Source organism: Callorhinchus milii, unplaced genomic scaffold (assembly GCF_018977255.1).
Source record: "Callorhinchus milii isolate IMCB2004 unplaced genomic scaffold, IMCB_Cmil_1.0 Scaffold7, whole genome shotgun sequence".
In the NCBI taxonomy this organism is placed as follows: domain Eukaryota; kingdom Metazoa; phylum Chordata; class Chondrichthyes; order Chimaeriformes; family Callorhinchidae; genus Callorhinchus; species Callorhinchus milii.
Genome location: NW_024704748.1, coordinates 13,537,068 through 13,552,611, shown reverse-complemented (window position 1 = coordinate 13,552,611; position 15,544 = coordinate 13,537,068). Strand labels below are relative to the sequence as shown.

Sequence of the window (15,544 nt, the reverse complement as noted above, 5' to 3'; positions counted from 1 at the left end):
ACCTGCTCTCACCAGTATAAGATCATGGAGTGTGAAATCATGTCTATGCATCCACTCCATATACATATTCCATTGGGAGAGGGAGACTTGTGTGATTTCCACTCAATAAATTCTGTGCAGGTGGAAATGGCTTTGCTCCTGAAATGAGCAGGGGCTTTGCCATGTCTTGCATTGCCATGTTTGGTGATTCATCACTGCCAGATTTGTAGTGATTTGACACCAAATGGGGAGTTGAAACAGAGTCAATGACTTTAGAGAACTACGGGGATTTTGGCAATGTATATATCTTGATAGTATTGATTTACAATGTGCTGGTAGATATTTAATACTTCTTAGCAATAGGCCATCTAAACCTTTTGCATATATGGAAATGTTTCGAAGGGAAAATGGGAGAACTGTTCATCAATAATCTTCCCTCATTTTAAATGCCATTATATGAATTACACTTATTTGGAAATGTAATGTATACAGTATGACAGAAGGCTTATATGAAGATGGAATATCTTAAACGTCTGGTGAAAATCCTTTTGGCTGTTTTAAATCTTGTAAAAACATTTTTGTTGGATTTTAATTGGTATTTATAAATTGGAAACGTTAGTGTATCATTTGTTAGTTTCTGGCTGTATGCCAGGTTTACAAGATCAGGTAACTGTACCCTAAAAAGCACAATACAACTGATCATTATGCAACCAATTGCTTGAAGGATGACCAGAAGCACTGAATTTGCAAGCATTCAGTTAAAGTCAAAATGAGCTATTTATTACTGTAGATATTTTACATTTATGAATGGCAATTTATTCTGCAGAAATAATAAGTTCTGTGAAATCTATTGGGTTTGCACTTTTCCAAAACAAATATTTATCTCACACCTTAACTTTACCCATTAGTCAGAAACCTAACAAATTTCAAATCCAGGACCTAAGAGGCTGTAGTAATATTTTGCTTTCTTTTTTTAAATGTTTCCTCTTTTTTGCTCACAATTTGATAACTTCCACAATATACTACCACATGCCAAATTGTTCATTCAATTAAGGATTGGATCCAGGTTAGCTTCTCATTTTGAATGCCTTCAGGTTGTGCAAAAAGCCCAAGTTAGTGAGCAGAGAGAGTGAGTGGAGAAGTAAGCTTGGAAGAGTTCGGAGAGTTAAAGAGGTGCCAGAGAGTGGATGGATTTATAGGCAAAATAAAACTTGTATTATGTCCAAAAATATCCTCCTGGATAGATTTAAGTGAGATTCCTCTCTGGTGCATATCACAGCCAAACCCAATACTCTCCTAATCTGACATACACGCATACACCTTCCAGAAGTTTTTTTTTGCATGGTACGAGCCCTGATGATTACTTTCCGTTCCCTCCACGAAGGCATTTAGGCCAATTGTAACATCTTTATTGCTGTCCCAGCTGAAGTCATCAGCTAACTAAGCACAGATTGGGATTTGAAACTTCAACTTTCTGGCTAGCTTCTACATTTGGTGGTCATTGGAAGCTCCAGAGAGATCTGATAACATGTAAGCAACCAAAGTAGTTGAATTCAAATGAATTAGGGAATTTTGAATGATTGGTTTTAACTTTTAAAAATAACATTTCAAAAAATGAATGCAGCGTTTTCAAAGACTGGACTTCTGTTTAGTCCCAGACAACCATAAAAGTACGCACTCACTGGGTATAATTATATTGTCGCAGAATGCTTTAAAAAAAATGTCAGCACTATGTTAATAATTTCTGTATGAAGTATTTTGTTTAATTCAGTTCACCAATGTTTAACACTTGGATCACTGTATATTACAGTAACATACTGTAGTTCTTATAGCTACATACATTGAGAATCTTACACTCATTACTGAAGTTGGCAAGATAGAATGGGAGGGTGGTTTGGGTCTTTAAAGGATTCAACAGTGTGAACTCTTGGGAGTGCTCATGTGAGCAATTGGGAACCTGGTCACTCATCAGCTACAGACTTTGTCTGTTTAGCTAGAATGAAACTGAAGTAGGGAGGTGCACAGCTTCTGGTGCTTCTCCAACTTTTTAAGTGTGTCACTCACTCAGATGCATCAAAGGTGTTCTGTCCACATGTTGCTGTGCATGTGTGTGTGTGTGTGAGGATTAAGGCTGTACCATGTGTACCTTCACAAAGTTAGCCCAGAGTGAGCTTGCATGTCTGGGGAAATTGTTTCATGTTGAGAGGACTGCATAAAATAAAAATAACATAATATAAATTCTAATATAAATATTATTACAATATAAGTGGGGCTTTGGGAGATGGGTGGGACTTTTTAAATTAATTTCAAAGGTTTTAGGACCTCCATCCAAAAGGTTGATCCCCTCCACCTCATTCAGCTTCCACCCTCAGCTCATCTTTAAGCACTATGAGGCATCCCCCTGAGGTGAAAAGTGCTATATGTAAACGTAAATTGCGATTGGAACAGACAGTACATTCTTGTAATTTACATTAAAAGTTGTACGGCTTAGTGTTTTGAAGGAATGTGTGTACAGTTTTTACACTCTGTTTAAGCTCATAAATTCCATGGGCATCAAAGACCAATCCGCAGGATTACGTGACTTAATAACAAACTATTCGAATCCTGAAAAAAGAATGGAGCTAAGTTTGAAATTTTTAAAAATCCTTTTTTATAAAAATATAAACATCTCAACATTCAGTTTTAAGAACAATATCTTATATTTAGAAGACTTGCATGTACCCATGTAAATACTTTAATGGACTTTTCAGTTTAACTAGCAATTACTTAATTACTTTTCTTGTTTTACACCAGGTCCCCCAGGAGAAAAAGGAAAGCACGGTCGAAGAGGTATTCCAGGTAAGTGAAAGAGCTGGCCATTTTTTACAGACAGAGTCATGTTCTTTATCTATCTTGTTTGGTGTAGAAAATCTATGAAGTGAGCTACGAGTAAGCAAATTATACATTGAAAGTTATTCTCTTGTAAATTATTTCCAAATACGCAGTCTACATGTTACATTTTACAGTAAATCCTGTGAAGTGCTTTGAGATATCATCCCAATGCCAAAGGAGCTATATCAAATATTATTATTCTATTCATTCAAATATTTATCAGTTATCTCTATAATAGTGCTTTAGATAGGCCTTGTTTGAGTTGTGTTAGCTTTCAAGGTATCCATAAATACTATTAATGTAAAGTAAATAGAGGTTTGCAGTTTAAAAAAAACGTTTTGTGAGGTAGGGATTTGTATTTGGAGCTTCAAAATGCAAACTATGTATGAAACCAAAATATTATTTTTTGAGTAACACAGTTCACCAAATCTATGTGATCTTTCTTTTCCCGATGAAACTATCAATTACTATCAATGACCTGAATTGTGCTGACCTACTAGAAGTTTAAATTGGAAACTATGAACTATTTTCTCAAAATTCATGACATGTACACAACAACAATAACAAAATTACATTTATAGAGCGCCTTTCATGTCGGGAGGACATCCCGAGTCACTGGACAGTCAGGGGTCAGCACCCGAGCATGGGGGAGGGGTGGAGTAGGATTGAGGGAAGGCAGAGAGGTGGAAGGGTGACCGAAGGCACAATCGAAGAGGAGGGTCTTGAGACCAGCCTTGAAGGAAGATGTAGGGTGATGGCATTACAAAATAGTTCTAACTGGTGAAACCTTTTCCTATTGCTTTCTGTTTCACACATATATCCTTCCGTCCTAAATTACCATTTGTGCAACTCATCAGCAACCACTGGTGGCAGAAATGGAGTAATACAGCACCATCAGTCAGAATAGGCCCTATAAGCAGTGTTTTAGGATTTAAACATTTTGACCTGATTGGGTTATGAATGATCAAATTACAAAGGAGCAGCCTTTGATATCGTACTCTCTTGTTTAAAAGACTTTTGCTTTTGGGTCACTTTGTCATGGTAACTAGAAGCAACAACAACTTATTTTATATGGTCCCCTTCACTCACTGCTGACAACAACAACTTGAATAACAAAAAAAGTTGATGTCTTTTTCTGCAGCATGCTCACTATTTGCTGCTATTGCCACCTTTTATACACTGCCCTTGCACACTATGCATAAGAAAGATTGCTTGCATCACTTTCGGTGCAATGCACATGTGCGCAAGGCGTTTCTTCAAGAAACGCTGTTGCTGCAAATAAAATGTAGTGCACAGTTAGTGGCACTTCCTGCATACCTATTCTTTGTAATGAATACAGGGTTTGCTTTTTTTTGTCCTGTGGAAGGTGTTTCATTCAAATCATGTCCAACTTCCAGGTCATCAGGTTGCCACCAATGTCAGTTCCTGCGCACAGGTCATGTACTGTGCACAGAAAGCGAAGTTGTTGGCGACAAAATGACCCAGATTTAGCCAATGGCTTCCTGCATGCATTCAGAGTGAATGTAGAAGTACTGACCAGAGATCGTGCCCTGTTATAACCCTAATAATCCTTACAATTGATATAGCACCTTTTACTTCTTGAAGACATCCCAAAGCACTCCTCAGGAATATAATGTGAAGTGCAGTGCTGTGCGTTTTGCGGGCAAACGTGGTAATCACAATTTTTTCATATGTCAACCGGGTGTCTGACACATGTGGAAACCTATCACCATCCTTAAGAGTATCCAAACCGGGTTGAGATTTCCAAACATCCCACCTACACATGGAGATCCCAGAGATAGATTGTTGGAATGGAATGTGATCTCTCTCCCTGAAGGAACACACCTGCTTACCCAATTCCGGAAAGTATTAGGCGCAGGTTGTCAAGAGCCGAGGCTTGGGAACATCAGAGTGCGTGTCTTGGGGTACTTCTGGAGTCTAACCAGCTAAAACCACCTGGCTTGTCATTGATATTGCTGTCCAGCAAGCATTCTTCCTGCTGGTCCAGCTAGGACCGCCCTACCCGTGAGGGCTTTGGCTTACAACAATGTCCCACAAACAGCCATGAAGTGTCCCTCCAGGGAGAGAGTGTGCATTCCATTCCAACAATCTATTTCGGGAACCTTCATGCGTAAGTGGGATGCATGGAATTCTCAGTTTGGTTTGGATACTCTTAAGCATTGTAATGGCTTTTCGCATGTCAGACACCCGTCTCTTCAACCTCTTGAGTAAGAAAATGTCTCAGAGGGAACTTTAGAGAGGTGTATACAATTCAGATGTGATTGAAAAACTTCACCAGGTACAATGCTCCCATGCACCAAGACAGTAGAACAAGAGTACGTAGGTTTACAGTTACAAAGGGCAACTTCAGCACAAACACTAAAAAGTATTTTTTTGCCCAGCAGTTACTTAATGACTAGAACAGGAAGGGTGGTTGAGGCCAGGACATGGGACTCCTTCAAACAATAGCCTGATACTGTGCTGGGAAGACAGTAAGATTGGTATTCTGGAAGAATTAGATCAAATGAATCAAAGGCCTTCTTCATCCAAACTGATTTTGTGATCTAGAAGTTTGGATTTGATCTTTTCCAACTGAGCTGGAGAGTACTTTTTACCAACAGTTTCAGGAAAATAGAGCATTGTTTAATCCGCAGTAAAGTTATCTCTAGGATAAATGTATACAAACTCTCTTGTCTTTATAAAGACTTGATCTGTCTTAAATGTAAGCCCATTTGCCTAAAAATAACCCTTTTCTGACTGGGTATTATGACAAGTGATGTGATTCGTTGACTGAAAAGAAAGAATGAGAACTAGATTGAAACTTGTGTTGACATTTTCCAGACGGCAGCAGTGTAATATCTTTTGTTTCTTTTATTTACAGGACCATCTGTAAGTACATGAAGGGCTTGTGTTGCTCATGGGAACCGTTGGGTAAAAAAGACTATGTGTCAGCAGGCTTCTGCTTAATATATTGCATTCTGGATATTAGTTTATTTCTGCTGTATTTTTTCATTGTTGTGTAAACTTTTTGTTTTATGAAGTCTGCATTTGATATTATCCTTGTACTGTAATCATTTGTGTCTTGCATTAAATAGATTTAATAATGGGATGAAAAACTGTCCTGTGAATCTTCCTGTAGTGCACATTTTAATTTAAGTGCTTTTTTTTAGTAAAGCTAATAAATCCAGTTTATTACTTTGGCTTGTTGTGCTGTGTACATATAACATGTTCATGGTCTTTTTGTACTGCATTTTGTCCATTTTAGGGACCGCCAGGAAGAGATGGATTTCCGGTAATTACTCTTTAAGTGCACCACTCACTCCTGCATCTGCTGAAAGCTATGTTTGAACTAGTTTCTTTGTCCTGAATGGGTGTCTTAATCCAAACCCTGTTGTGCATCTATTCCTGTTCTGTTGCAGAAACTTGCCTTTACTAACTTTCTGTCCACTCCCATTAATAAAGGTCTTTCTGTTTTTTTAACTAAGTAACCCAAAGTGGAAAATAACTAATGATGGTGTTTAGGATGGATAATCTGATTGAAGAGAAGGTTGAATCCCCAGCCATTAAACATGGCTAAGTCATCAACTTTATCATTGTATTCAGCTATTTTGCAATCATTTGCTTCCCAAACTCTTGCCTTGGATTTCTAAAGCTGTGGATGGAAACTTGTTTAACTGGTGGCACTGCATTAGCATACAACCATGTTTTTGGTATGCTGACTGCTATTTCTCAGCGTTAACTCTTGGCCTAGCAGTCTGGTAGTTTGGTGTGTAAAATACTGTTTAGCAGCATCTAACAGGAAATTTCATGCTTTGTGTACAAGCATTAAATCACAGAAAGCTGGTGATATTTATTTGCACCTTGGTCATGGAGCAGCTTATGTGCTACATAATGTATTTGCACCTCAGCGGGCTTTGAGGTATAATCATGACATTTTATTCTGTTCAATTCTGACTATACATTGATTATTAGGGAAACAAAGGAGCATTGGGTCTACCAGGGAGAAGGGTAAGTTTTACTGTTGCATCTAATTCTAGCCTGTGGACAAAAGTCTGATGCCTTACACAGCTATCCTAAGCATTTTATGCTCTGCTGAAAAACCAAAATCAACAATCGTTTCAGCTATTTATTAATAGGCTGTCTAAAATATTTAAAGCTGCAATATCCCACCTGTTCCTAGTTAGCTTGGATAAACTGTATCCAAAATTGTGTTAATACAATATTTCATCTCTGCCTGCATGTACAGAATTAGTGTATGTATAAATCATTGGAAAATGGCACAATTTTTAGCAGTGTGGCAGTCCTTGACTGTCATGTGTTCTCCCATGAGAGTCATTATGTAAACATTTGTTAAAGATCAGACCAACATTTGGCTTACCAAGGATGGATGATCTTTGTTAAATTGATGATGTTTAGGGTTTATTTTATTTCAAATGCCAGGATACTGCAGCCTTAAACAGTGCATTTGACTATGCAGCTTAATTGCATCCTTTGAGAGCCCTTTTCCTTATTTGTGGCTCTATCTGACGCCTTCTTAATAGACCAATCTCTGCCAGTTCCATAAATTGAAACACCATTATTTCATTTTAATACGAACATAACACTGACGGGATTTCATTGAATTTCTGAGCAGGGTCAGAGTGTCTTTTAAATAGGATTGATTTGCTTTGTAGTTGTGGTTTGCATTCTATATATATATATATTTTAAATTGCCTATCCTGCATTGCAGCTACTGCTTTTCACATCAGTTTTTAAATGGACTGTTTGGTCAAACCCTTCCATTTGGAGTAAAAAAAATCCCCCCCCGAAAAATAGAATTGATACTTAATTTGTCATTATTGCAAACAACTGGAGCACAATCTGTGGTATATACAACAAATAACACTCAATGCCTATTACTTATTGAAAAATATGGAAATATTTTTTCTTAAGGTTGTGGCTTTGGCAACCTCCTATATTGTACTCTGTTGCTGAAAAGAAACATTGACTGTTTCTATGGCCAATATATTTTGGCAAATAATCCCAAGTGCGGTATTTTTGTTATTCCTTACTCTTCTCCAATACTGGACAGCCTTTTTAAAATTATACTTCATTGGTGTTGGCTTTACCCCATTGTCATGCATTTCTCTGATTCTTTCTAATACAGTGATTTGTTTTGCATAAGTATTGGGTTTATGAAGGATATTAACAAGCACATTTATCACTCTGCAAAGAATTGTTATTTTCCTTCTTTAGTTGTAATAGCAGACACTACGTGATTGTTTAATGTTTAATTGCTATAAAGTGAACAAATCCAAAATATAGTAAAACCTGTGGGTTGGAACTCGCATGAAAACATACCGCTGGGTTCAGCTCACTAACGACAAACATGTAGGAAATTGTAAACAGCTCAACTGGGTTTTAAAACAACAACTTGCACTTATATAGCACCCTCCACGCAGGCGCTTAAAAAGTAGGCTCCCATCAAGGTTCTGAAAGATCACTGTTGTAAGCAAACTTGGTAAAGAAACTGAAGAGAAAGTATTTGCAGAATTTTTGGAAAAATGCTTGCAAGGATTCATAACTTTTGTTTATTCGGATGCTGCATTTCAATACTTGCAACAGAAGTGTCTTTTCCTAAGTGACATACTCTTCCTCTGGTCGTCTCCAAATACGATGACTGTCACCTAGTGTAAAAAACTACGTAAACTGATTCTGATTTGCTCGGGGTAGCTTTTCTAAGCTTCGCACAAACTATCAAATATATCTCTCAGTAAAATTATCTTTCAGCAGTTTACATAAAACGTGTACCATAAAATTTAGAACCTATCACCTATCATAGTTACTTTTCTTACAACTTTCCCGTAAACACAGATATAATGACATATGAAATCAGAAGTGTGATAATTTAGAAATATTACATTTCCAGACGAGTAGAACAATACCAAGCATTAACGGATTTAAAATGCTGGATTTCCACGGGGGGCAGATTTGTGTGTGGGAGAAAATAAGGGATTTCTTCCTGTTATGAAAGCAGACTTCTTTTTGTTAGTTTCATCTGCATGATCACTTTCCTGAGAACTTCAGCACTGACCTTTCACTTTATATTAACTAGACGAAGCAATTAGGATAATGCCGGTTTGCTGAATGTCTCTGGTATTGTAGAACTTAATGGAACTGATTCTTTCCCTATTTATATTGTGATAAATGTACTTCTTGCATGTTCGAAAATGCAGTTCATTTTTCCTTATTTACAGCATTTTTGCTTTCTGGCTGCATTTTTGTGTGTTGAAGTTCTGTGTTTTTAATCAGAATTTAATAAGTATCCATAAATCCTGCATCTGTAATCAAGAATACAAATATGTATTTCTTGTTGACATTACCTTTCCAACTGTATGACTTGGATTTAATTGGAAACCAGGAAGATAGGATCAGTATTATTTTTGTAGTTGTACCAAGTGACAAAATTACGCAACTGTCCTTCTTGGTGCTGAGCTGGTTCCAAGATGAATTGCTTGTCAATGGAATATCAGAATTGAGTCCATCCTGTATGGCGGTCTCGGTAGTCTGGTTCCTGAACTAGGCAGGTCCACAGTACTCCAAGGCACTGCTTGTGACAGATCAGTGAACCTGGGTGTCACCAGGACTTGGAGGGGCAAACTGATCACTGACGCAGGATTCTGCCCACAAAACACACAGACACTTCACAGTAACATCCTGTGAAGCACTTTGAGATGTGAAAGGCACTATTCCAAATGTAAGGATGATTATTTTCCCATTTGCCTCCAAGAGTACACACTCCATCCCAGACAAATTAAAATTCCCATGCACACATGGCATGTATATGTGGAACTCGGTCTGGTTTGGATCCTCTTGAGCTTAGCGATACAAAATTGTACAGCCGGAACAACAACAACAAAATTATATTTATTGTTGTTCAGGCTGTAAAAAAAAAATGTACACCCTGAACTTCGTATCTAGTGGGCAAGAGTCCACAGCATAAAACTACTTATAATTTGGCACTAAGTTTCTCAGAGAGACCATAAGGACATCTGATCTGGGTAATGGAAATGCCACACTGATGAAGCAATGGATGCTGAAAGGTTGTAGTGTGGGCACAAGAGCTAGCTTTATGAGGCATCTAACTCGTATTATGCTAATACTGGATGTAAAATGAGGTGATCTTCATCTTAATGAGGCTTGACAAAATCCACACACACCTGCTCACAAAATCTTGTTAAAAATTCCCCAAATAAATGCTTGTTTACAAGTGTTATATTCATAGTGTTTGAGTACCACAGACTCGATATGTGAGATTACACCCCAGTTAATGAAGAAAAGTTTGATTTTATTCATAAATTATAGCCCAGTTTCTATACATTTACATTTCTTCAATTGTTCACAATGAGTCCTATCGAATCACTCCACATATGTTTGAGTCATGGTGTGACACATGTAATAATAATTTACATAGACATATTATGTGCTTATCTTATAGAAAACTTTAGGTCAACTCACATTTGAGCCTTCTCCATGTGCTTCATAGAAACTCCTCCACACAGCTGATCCATGTAATGCAGTTTAAATTAGACCACATGGAGGGAGGAGCATGCCCTTGTTGAAGTAGAATTCACTGCAAGAAGAAATGAGAGAGCAAAGCTAAATAATATTACTCTAGCACTTTGTGTCGATGCACCTAGAGTACGTTTACTAAAGCTGAAGATTGCAAAGTGTCTAATCTTCTGCTGTGCCGCTTGCTTATTGAGTATTCTGTTCTGTCTAGGCATAGGTTTTTGCATTGTTTTGGCTGTGAGTATGTTTCCAAGTAGATGACTTCACTGGCATGTGAGAATTGCATTCAATTTTATTAGTCTCATACTAATCCTCTTATTTGTGTCTCTTCTTTACTTTTGCATGCTGTTTGCTGTGACTGGCGCAGGGTCTAAAGGGGGAACCTGGTGAAAAGGTGAGTTCATTAAAAGGAAAGGGAAGCTTCCTCATAAGCAATATTTTTATGACTCGTTAATTAATACAAAGTCTACTTGCTGGCTGCTTCAAAATCGCAGGTGTGTTGGGAAGAACAAATTCACTTGCAAATGCCATTCCAACTAATGGGACGATGGAAATGATGAGTGGTGGCTTAAGATGGTATCTTTCTTTCTGGAAACCTGAACATTGATTGAATTCACAGATCTCCGTCCTGCTTTGTCTTTGGGTATATGAAAGTAGAATTTCTGGAAAAAAAAACAAAGCAACTCTTTCCCTCCTCCCCACTTTTTCAACCATGGCACATAGTTATATTAGTAACCCTGTTATATCACTCCCTGGCCTATGTGGTGCACCTGACTTACCATGCAAAGCTATGACTGACTTTGAGCAACCCAATGCACCCCCGCCACCCACACACACACACACATGCATACATACACCACCACATCCCCCTCTATTCCTTTCTCCCTCATGTATGCATTGAGTATCCTTTTGAATGCATTGATACTTTCTGTTTCAACAGTGAGTTATACATTCTTACTGCTCTCTGAGGAAAACATTCTTCCTAAACTCCCTTTTAGATCTATTGGTGGCTATCTTATATTTCTGGGCTCTCTCAATTTCCTTATATTATTTCTCCAGTTTTTAGTGCTTTTAATGCCCTTTTTTTTAAAAAAAATGGCTAGAATTGCCAAACTACTCAATTTAAATGGATGTAGCCATATAATGAACATCCTTGCAAATCAAGTCGAAAGTCCTTAAATAATTGGCATCTACACTGACAACTGCTGCTAGCCTTAAAACTTACTCCAAACAAAATAAAACTAGATAAAATATAAACATTAGTTTTAATTTCTATTTCGGGAAATCACTCTTGGGATTCAGTTAATATGTGGATTTAACTCCCTGCTCCCACTTTGATTACATTATTTATTTGTCCAGTATTGTTTATATATAATGTCATAACAGTTTATCAGATCTGAGCATTTTGCTAAATATTAAACCATATTGGATCAGAAGGTTAGGAGTATAACCCAATATTTTATTGTTTATAAATGATGTGAATATTGTGGCATCGTCCTGCTTTGCTCAGGCTAGTGATGAGTGGAGTAATTAAACCTTGAAGATTTATTTATTCATCAAAATATACTACAATACAAGCTGATAACTGTAAGGAAATAGCTTTTATGTCTGACTACTTGGATCTGTCTATTGGAGTGGGCAAAAAGGTTCTTTTGTTTTAATGATTTTCCTGGAATACGTTTTTGGTAAGAGTTTTATGGAATAAACGTTACTTACATTCACGCATAGTTTGGCTTGAAATCTATGTTCAGAAAGAAGGCTCAGTAGGTAAAGGCAAAATATCCAAATATAAATCTTATAATCCTGTTTATTAACCGGTTAAAAAGTATAACTACTTGACATGCACAAAGATGTACTTCTCATACTGAACTATGCATTTTAAGCATTATTAAATGCTACCCAGCCAACTACCAGATGTACAGGCCAGAACTGTGAGAAATACATAGGTGAATATTATGTGTGGTAGGTGGAGTGGGAGGGATTTTCCTGGGAATGCAATTGATGTTTTTTTCACACTTTCCTGTCTATAGATCTTATATAATCCACAGGATTTATGCACTGTACTACCACTTACGTGGCCAAGTAGTCTAAATATTTGTTTCTCACCGGAGCAAAAATATCACAATGTTTAACCTTTAAGAAGCCAGAAGGTAACTTTTGAAACTGCAATGAAATGTGTGTGTATATATATATATATATATATATGTAGCATGAATGAGTATTTTTTATTCATTCACACTCCTGCAAAAGTATATAGACACTCCTGCAAATGTAAATTTATTCAGTCAAACATAGTGATGTTCATGTCCATGAGGCCTACTGGACCTTTTGTTTACATACTACTCCAATGGTTGATTATGTTGTATGCTGTATGACTGCATTGTCCAGAACAGAACGATACCTGGTTTGATTTCTGTGCTGAGGTATCTGACCTCAACTGTGGCAACTTGTTATCTCCATCTCAGAAAGCGAGTAAAAATCAGGCTGGTTTCAGGGTCTTGCCTGGAGTCTGTCAACTCCTACTGCTGTATGTACACACGTGTGGAAGCTAAGTGAGGACAATATCCAGCTCTAATGAGGCTCTGATGAGCCTGCTGAGTTGTCATTCCAGGTTTGTACAGGAAGAAAAGACACTTGTGTAATTTTGGACAATGTTTTGGGAGTGATGAGAAGAGGAAGAATTAGGGAAATTGAGGATGATAGCTGAATTACTATTAGGTAACCTTTTAAGACAAATTGTTGCAAAGGTGCTACCCTTGAATGTTGTCCTTTCATACGTACATTTGTCGACTCACAAATCATGATGGCACCTTAATCTTTGAGGTCAAATGCTGCTGCTTCTTTTACAACTTCTGTCATTCTATCTCTTTCGCTCCTCCCCCTTCCCTCCCCCCCAATAGCAGAGGAGGTATCAACGTCTCCTCACTTTATTTTTCAATAGTTTAAAAATCTGTGCCCTGTTTTCTTGCTTAGGAGCTGGATTATCTATAACATTTGTGAAACGCATTGACAAAATGAGTCATAATTGTTTTTAACCTTGCTGGAAAGGTTCTGGAAATGTACTCATGTACTTGCAAGCTACACATAGGCAGTGGTTTCCTAAACACCAGACCCATATAATTCCTATCCTCTCCATAAATACCCAAAGAATGTCCAGTTTTGGAAATGGCCCACAATGGAGTAAAAGTGTTATTTAGAGGTTAACCAACATGTAGAGATTTATATCTGGCCTGGTTAATTCCAGTCGACAGTAGTACTGGTTTGACGCTGAGTGCATTCCACATTGAATAATATTTTTATCAGTACATCTTTTTTGTTAGCAACAGCACTGCTATTTGGTTTAATGCTTTTCATGGGAAACAAAACCTTAAGAAAAATAGAATTTGCAAAAGATGCACAGTTGTCACTACTATAAGTGAAGAATCCTCCTTGGGAAACAAAAAAAACAAGGGAGGATCACCTGCTCTCATACCTGTTTCCTTTGTAGCTGGTCATAAAGCACCATATTTGGATTCTCTACAGCCATTTATTTGTATGCCCAATTACAGTACAGAGCTGGGGGAGGACAGCATATTGCTGTCAAGAGCTTTAGAGAAAAAGGGTAGGGTGGAGATGGGTGCTAACTGGAGAGTTTGGAAGGGTCGAGGGTATTTTTTTTTGAAAGCGGGTTCTCTGCCAGACCATAGGGGAGGTTGATGAAGTACAAGCAAGAAGCAAACAGCATTCCAGCATTGCTGATTTCTGTAAATTGCATGAACCTGGCCTGTTGGAGCTGGTCTTTGGGTGCAATAGTCTATAGGCAAGGTGTTGTCAGAACTGAAGGTTTATAGAGATCTTCGGAGTACACCTACAGTCTGTCTAACCTGCATAGTCTATCAAACTATTGTTGGTTAAGATGGGTAGATTTAGCAAGCTGTCTCAATAGGAAAACCCACTGTCCAATATGTAATTGAGCCAAATAGAGCTGATCGTTTCCACGTTTGATCCACTGACTTTGTTGGTCTCATTTGGGGCAGCAGTAAGTGCTGATTGGTCTCAGTATCCTGATAGGAATGTGAACTCAGGTCTCCTGAATGTAACCCTGTGACCTCTACTGGTAAGTACAGGTGTGTGGATGTCAGATTTAGGACCAAGTGCAGATCAACTGTGTTATTCCCAATCACCAAATGGCCTATCAATGCCAACTGCTATACTTACATGTAAAGAACAGCCACCTGGGAGGTATTCCCGGAGAGAGCCCGTGTAAGTGGAAGTTTAAGCCAGTATCAGTGAGTGCCTTCAGAAGAGATGGAAAGAATATTTGAAGGGAAGGACTAAACCGAAGCAATGGGATAAGTCAATTCATTTACATAGCTGGTTTCTCCTGGTGCAATGTCGGAGAGATTGAACAAAATGAGTTTTATTTATGTGTAGGTTGTAACAATCTGACTGCTTTTTCCTTCAGGGAGCTCCAGGAGATCCAGGCATCTCTATTATTGGACCTCGTGGCCCTCCAGTAAGTCTCTGTTAGCCTATTAAAATTCCTTGTTGATTGTGCACTTGACGGTGACATATTGTAATATACACCAACACTTTTTATTTTTATTTTATGTGTTTATTTTAGATTTTTTGTTATGTTGAAGAAATGTAAGCGTAGTCACTGGATTCTGCATTGTATTATAAGTTTCATTACTGTCCCAGCACCACCATCATGTTTTTTCTTCCCTATTTTTTTCCACTCTGGTTTACTGGTTGTGTGATTGAAGAAAATTATAAACATTATATTGCACAAACGAAGCACCAATTTTATGATTACTTCATGTCTGCACGCATGACGTGATTCAAAGTATTTTATATTTGTAGTTGAGTTTCTTAAATCTGTAAGAATTACTGAATGCATTCATGCCCTTCAAAGCGATATTGAAAGCTGGCAAATTAGCATTGCCCAGAAAAAACCCTGTCTAGTGTTATACAAATGATTGGGGGAGGATTTAATTTTGTTTGATGTTTATAATTTCCTTTTTGATCAGAGCATAAAGAATTGATTTTATTTGCAGAGATTTTCACTCCTCCTTGAGTTTAAGTCAGGACTGCAGAAGTAGAACTGTGCAATTTAAGCATCTGTTTTTCCAATTAGTCCTTAAAAGCCATATAATAAACCATT

General features: G+C 37.6%; 1 protein-coding gene across 7 annotated transcripts in view; it reads left to right on the top strand.

Moving 5' to 3' along the window:
• col13a1 (collagen, type XIII, alpha 1) overlaps positions 1-15,544 on the top strand; it is a 115,549-nt gene that overhangs the window by 39,457 nt on the left and 60,548 nt on the right. For all 7 annotated transcript variants that reach the window (XM_042336763.1, XM_042336766.1, XM_042336764.1 and 4 more), the window contains exons 3-8: positions 2,773-2,817; positions 5,732-5,739; positions 6,116-6,142; positions 6,823-6,858; positions 10,769-10,795; positions 14,846-14,896. In XM_042336763.1, coding sequence (XP_042192697.1) covers positions 2,773-2,817; positions 5,732-5,739; positions 6,116-6,142; positions 6,823-6,858; positions 10,769-10,795; positions 14,846-14,896 — 194 coding nt within the window. The remainder of the gene's footprint in view (positions 1-2,772; positions 2,818-5,731; positions 5,740-6,115; positions 6,143-6,822; positions 6,859-10,768; positions 10,796-14,845; positions 14,897-15,544) is intronic.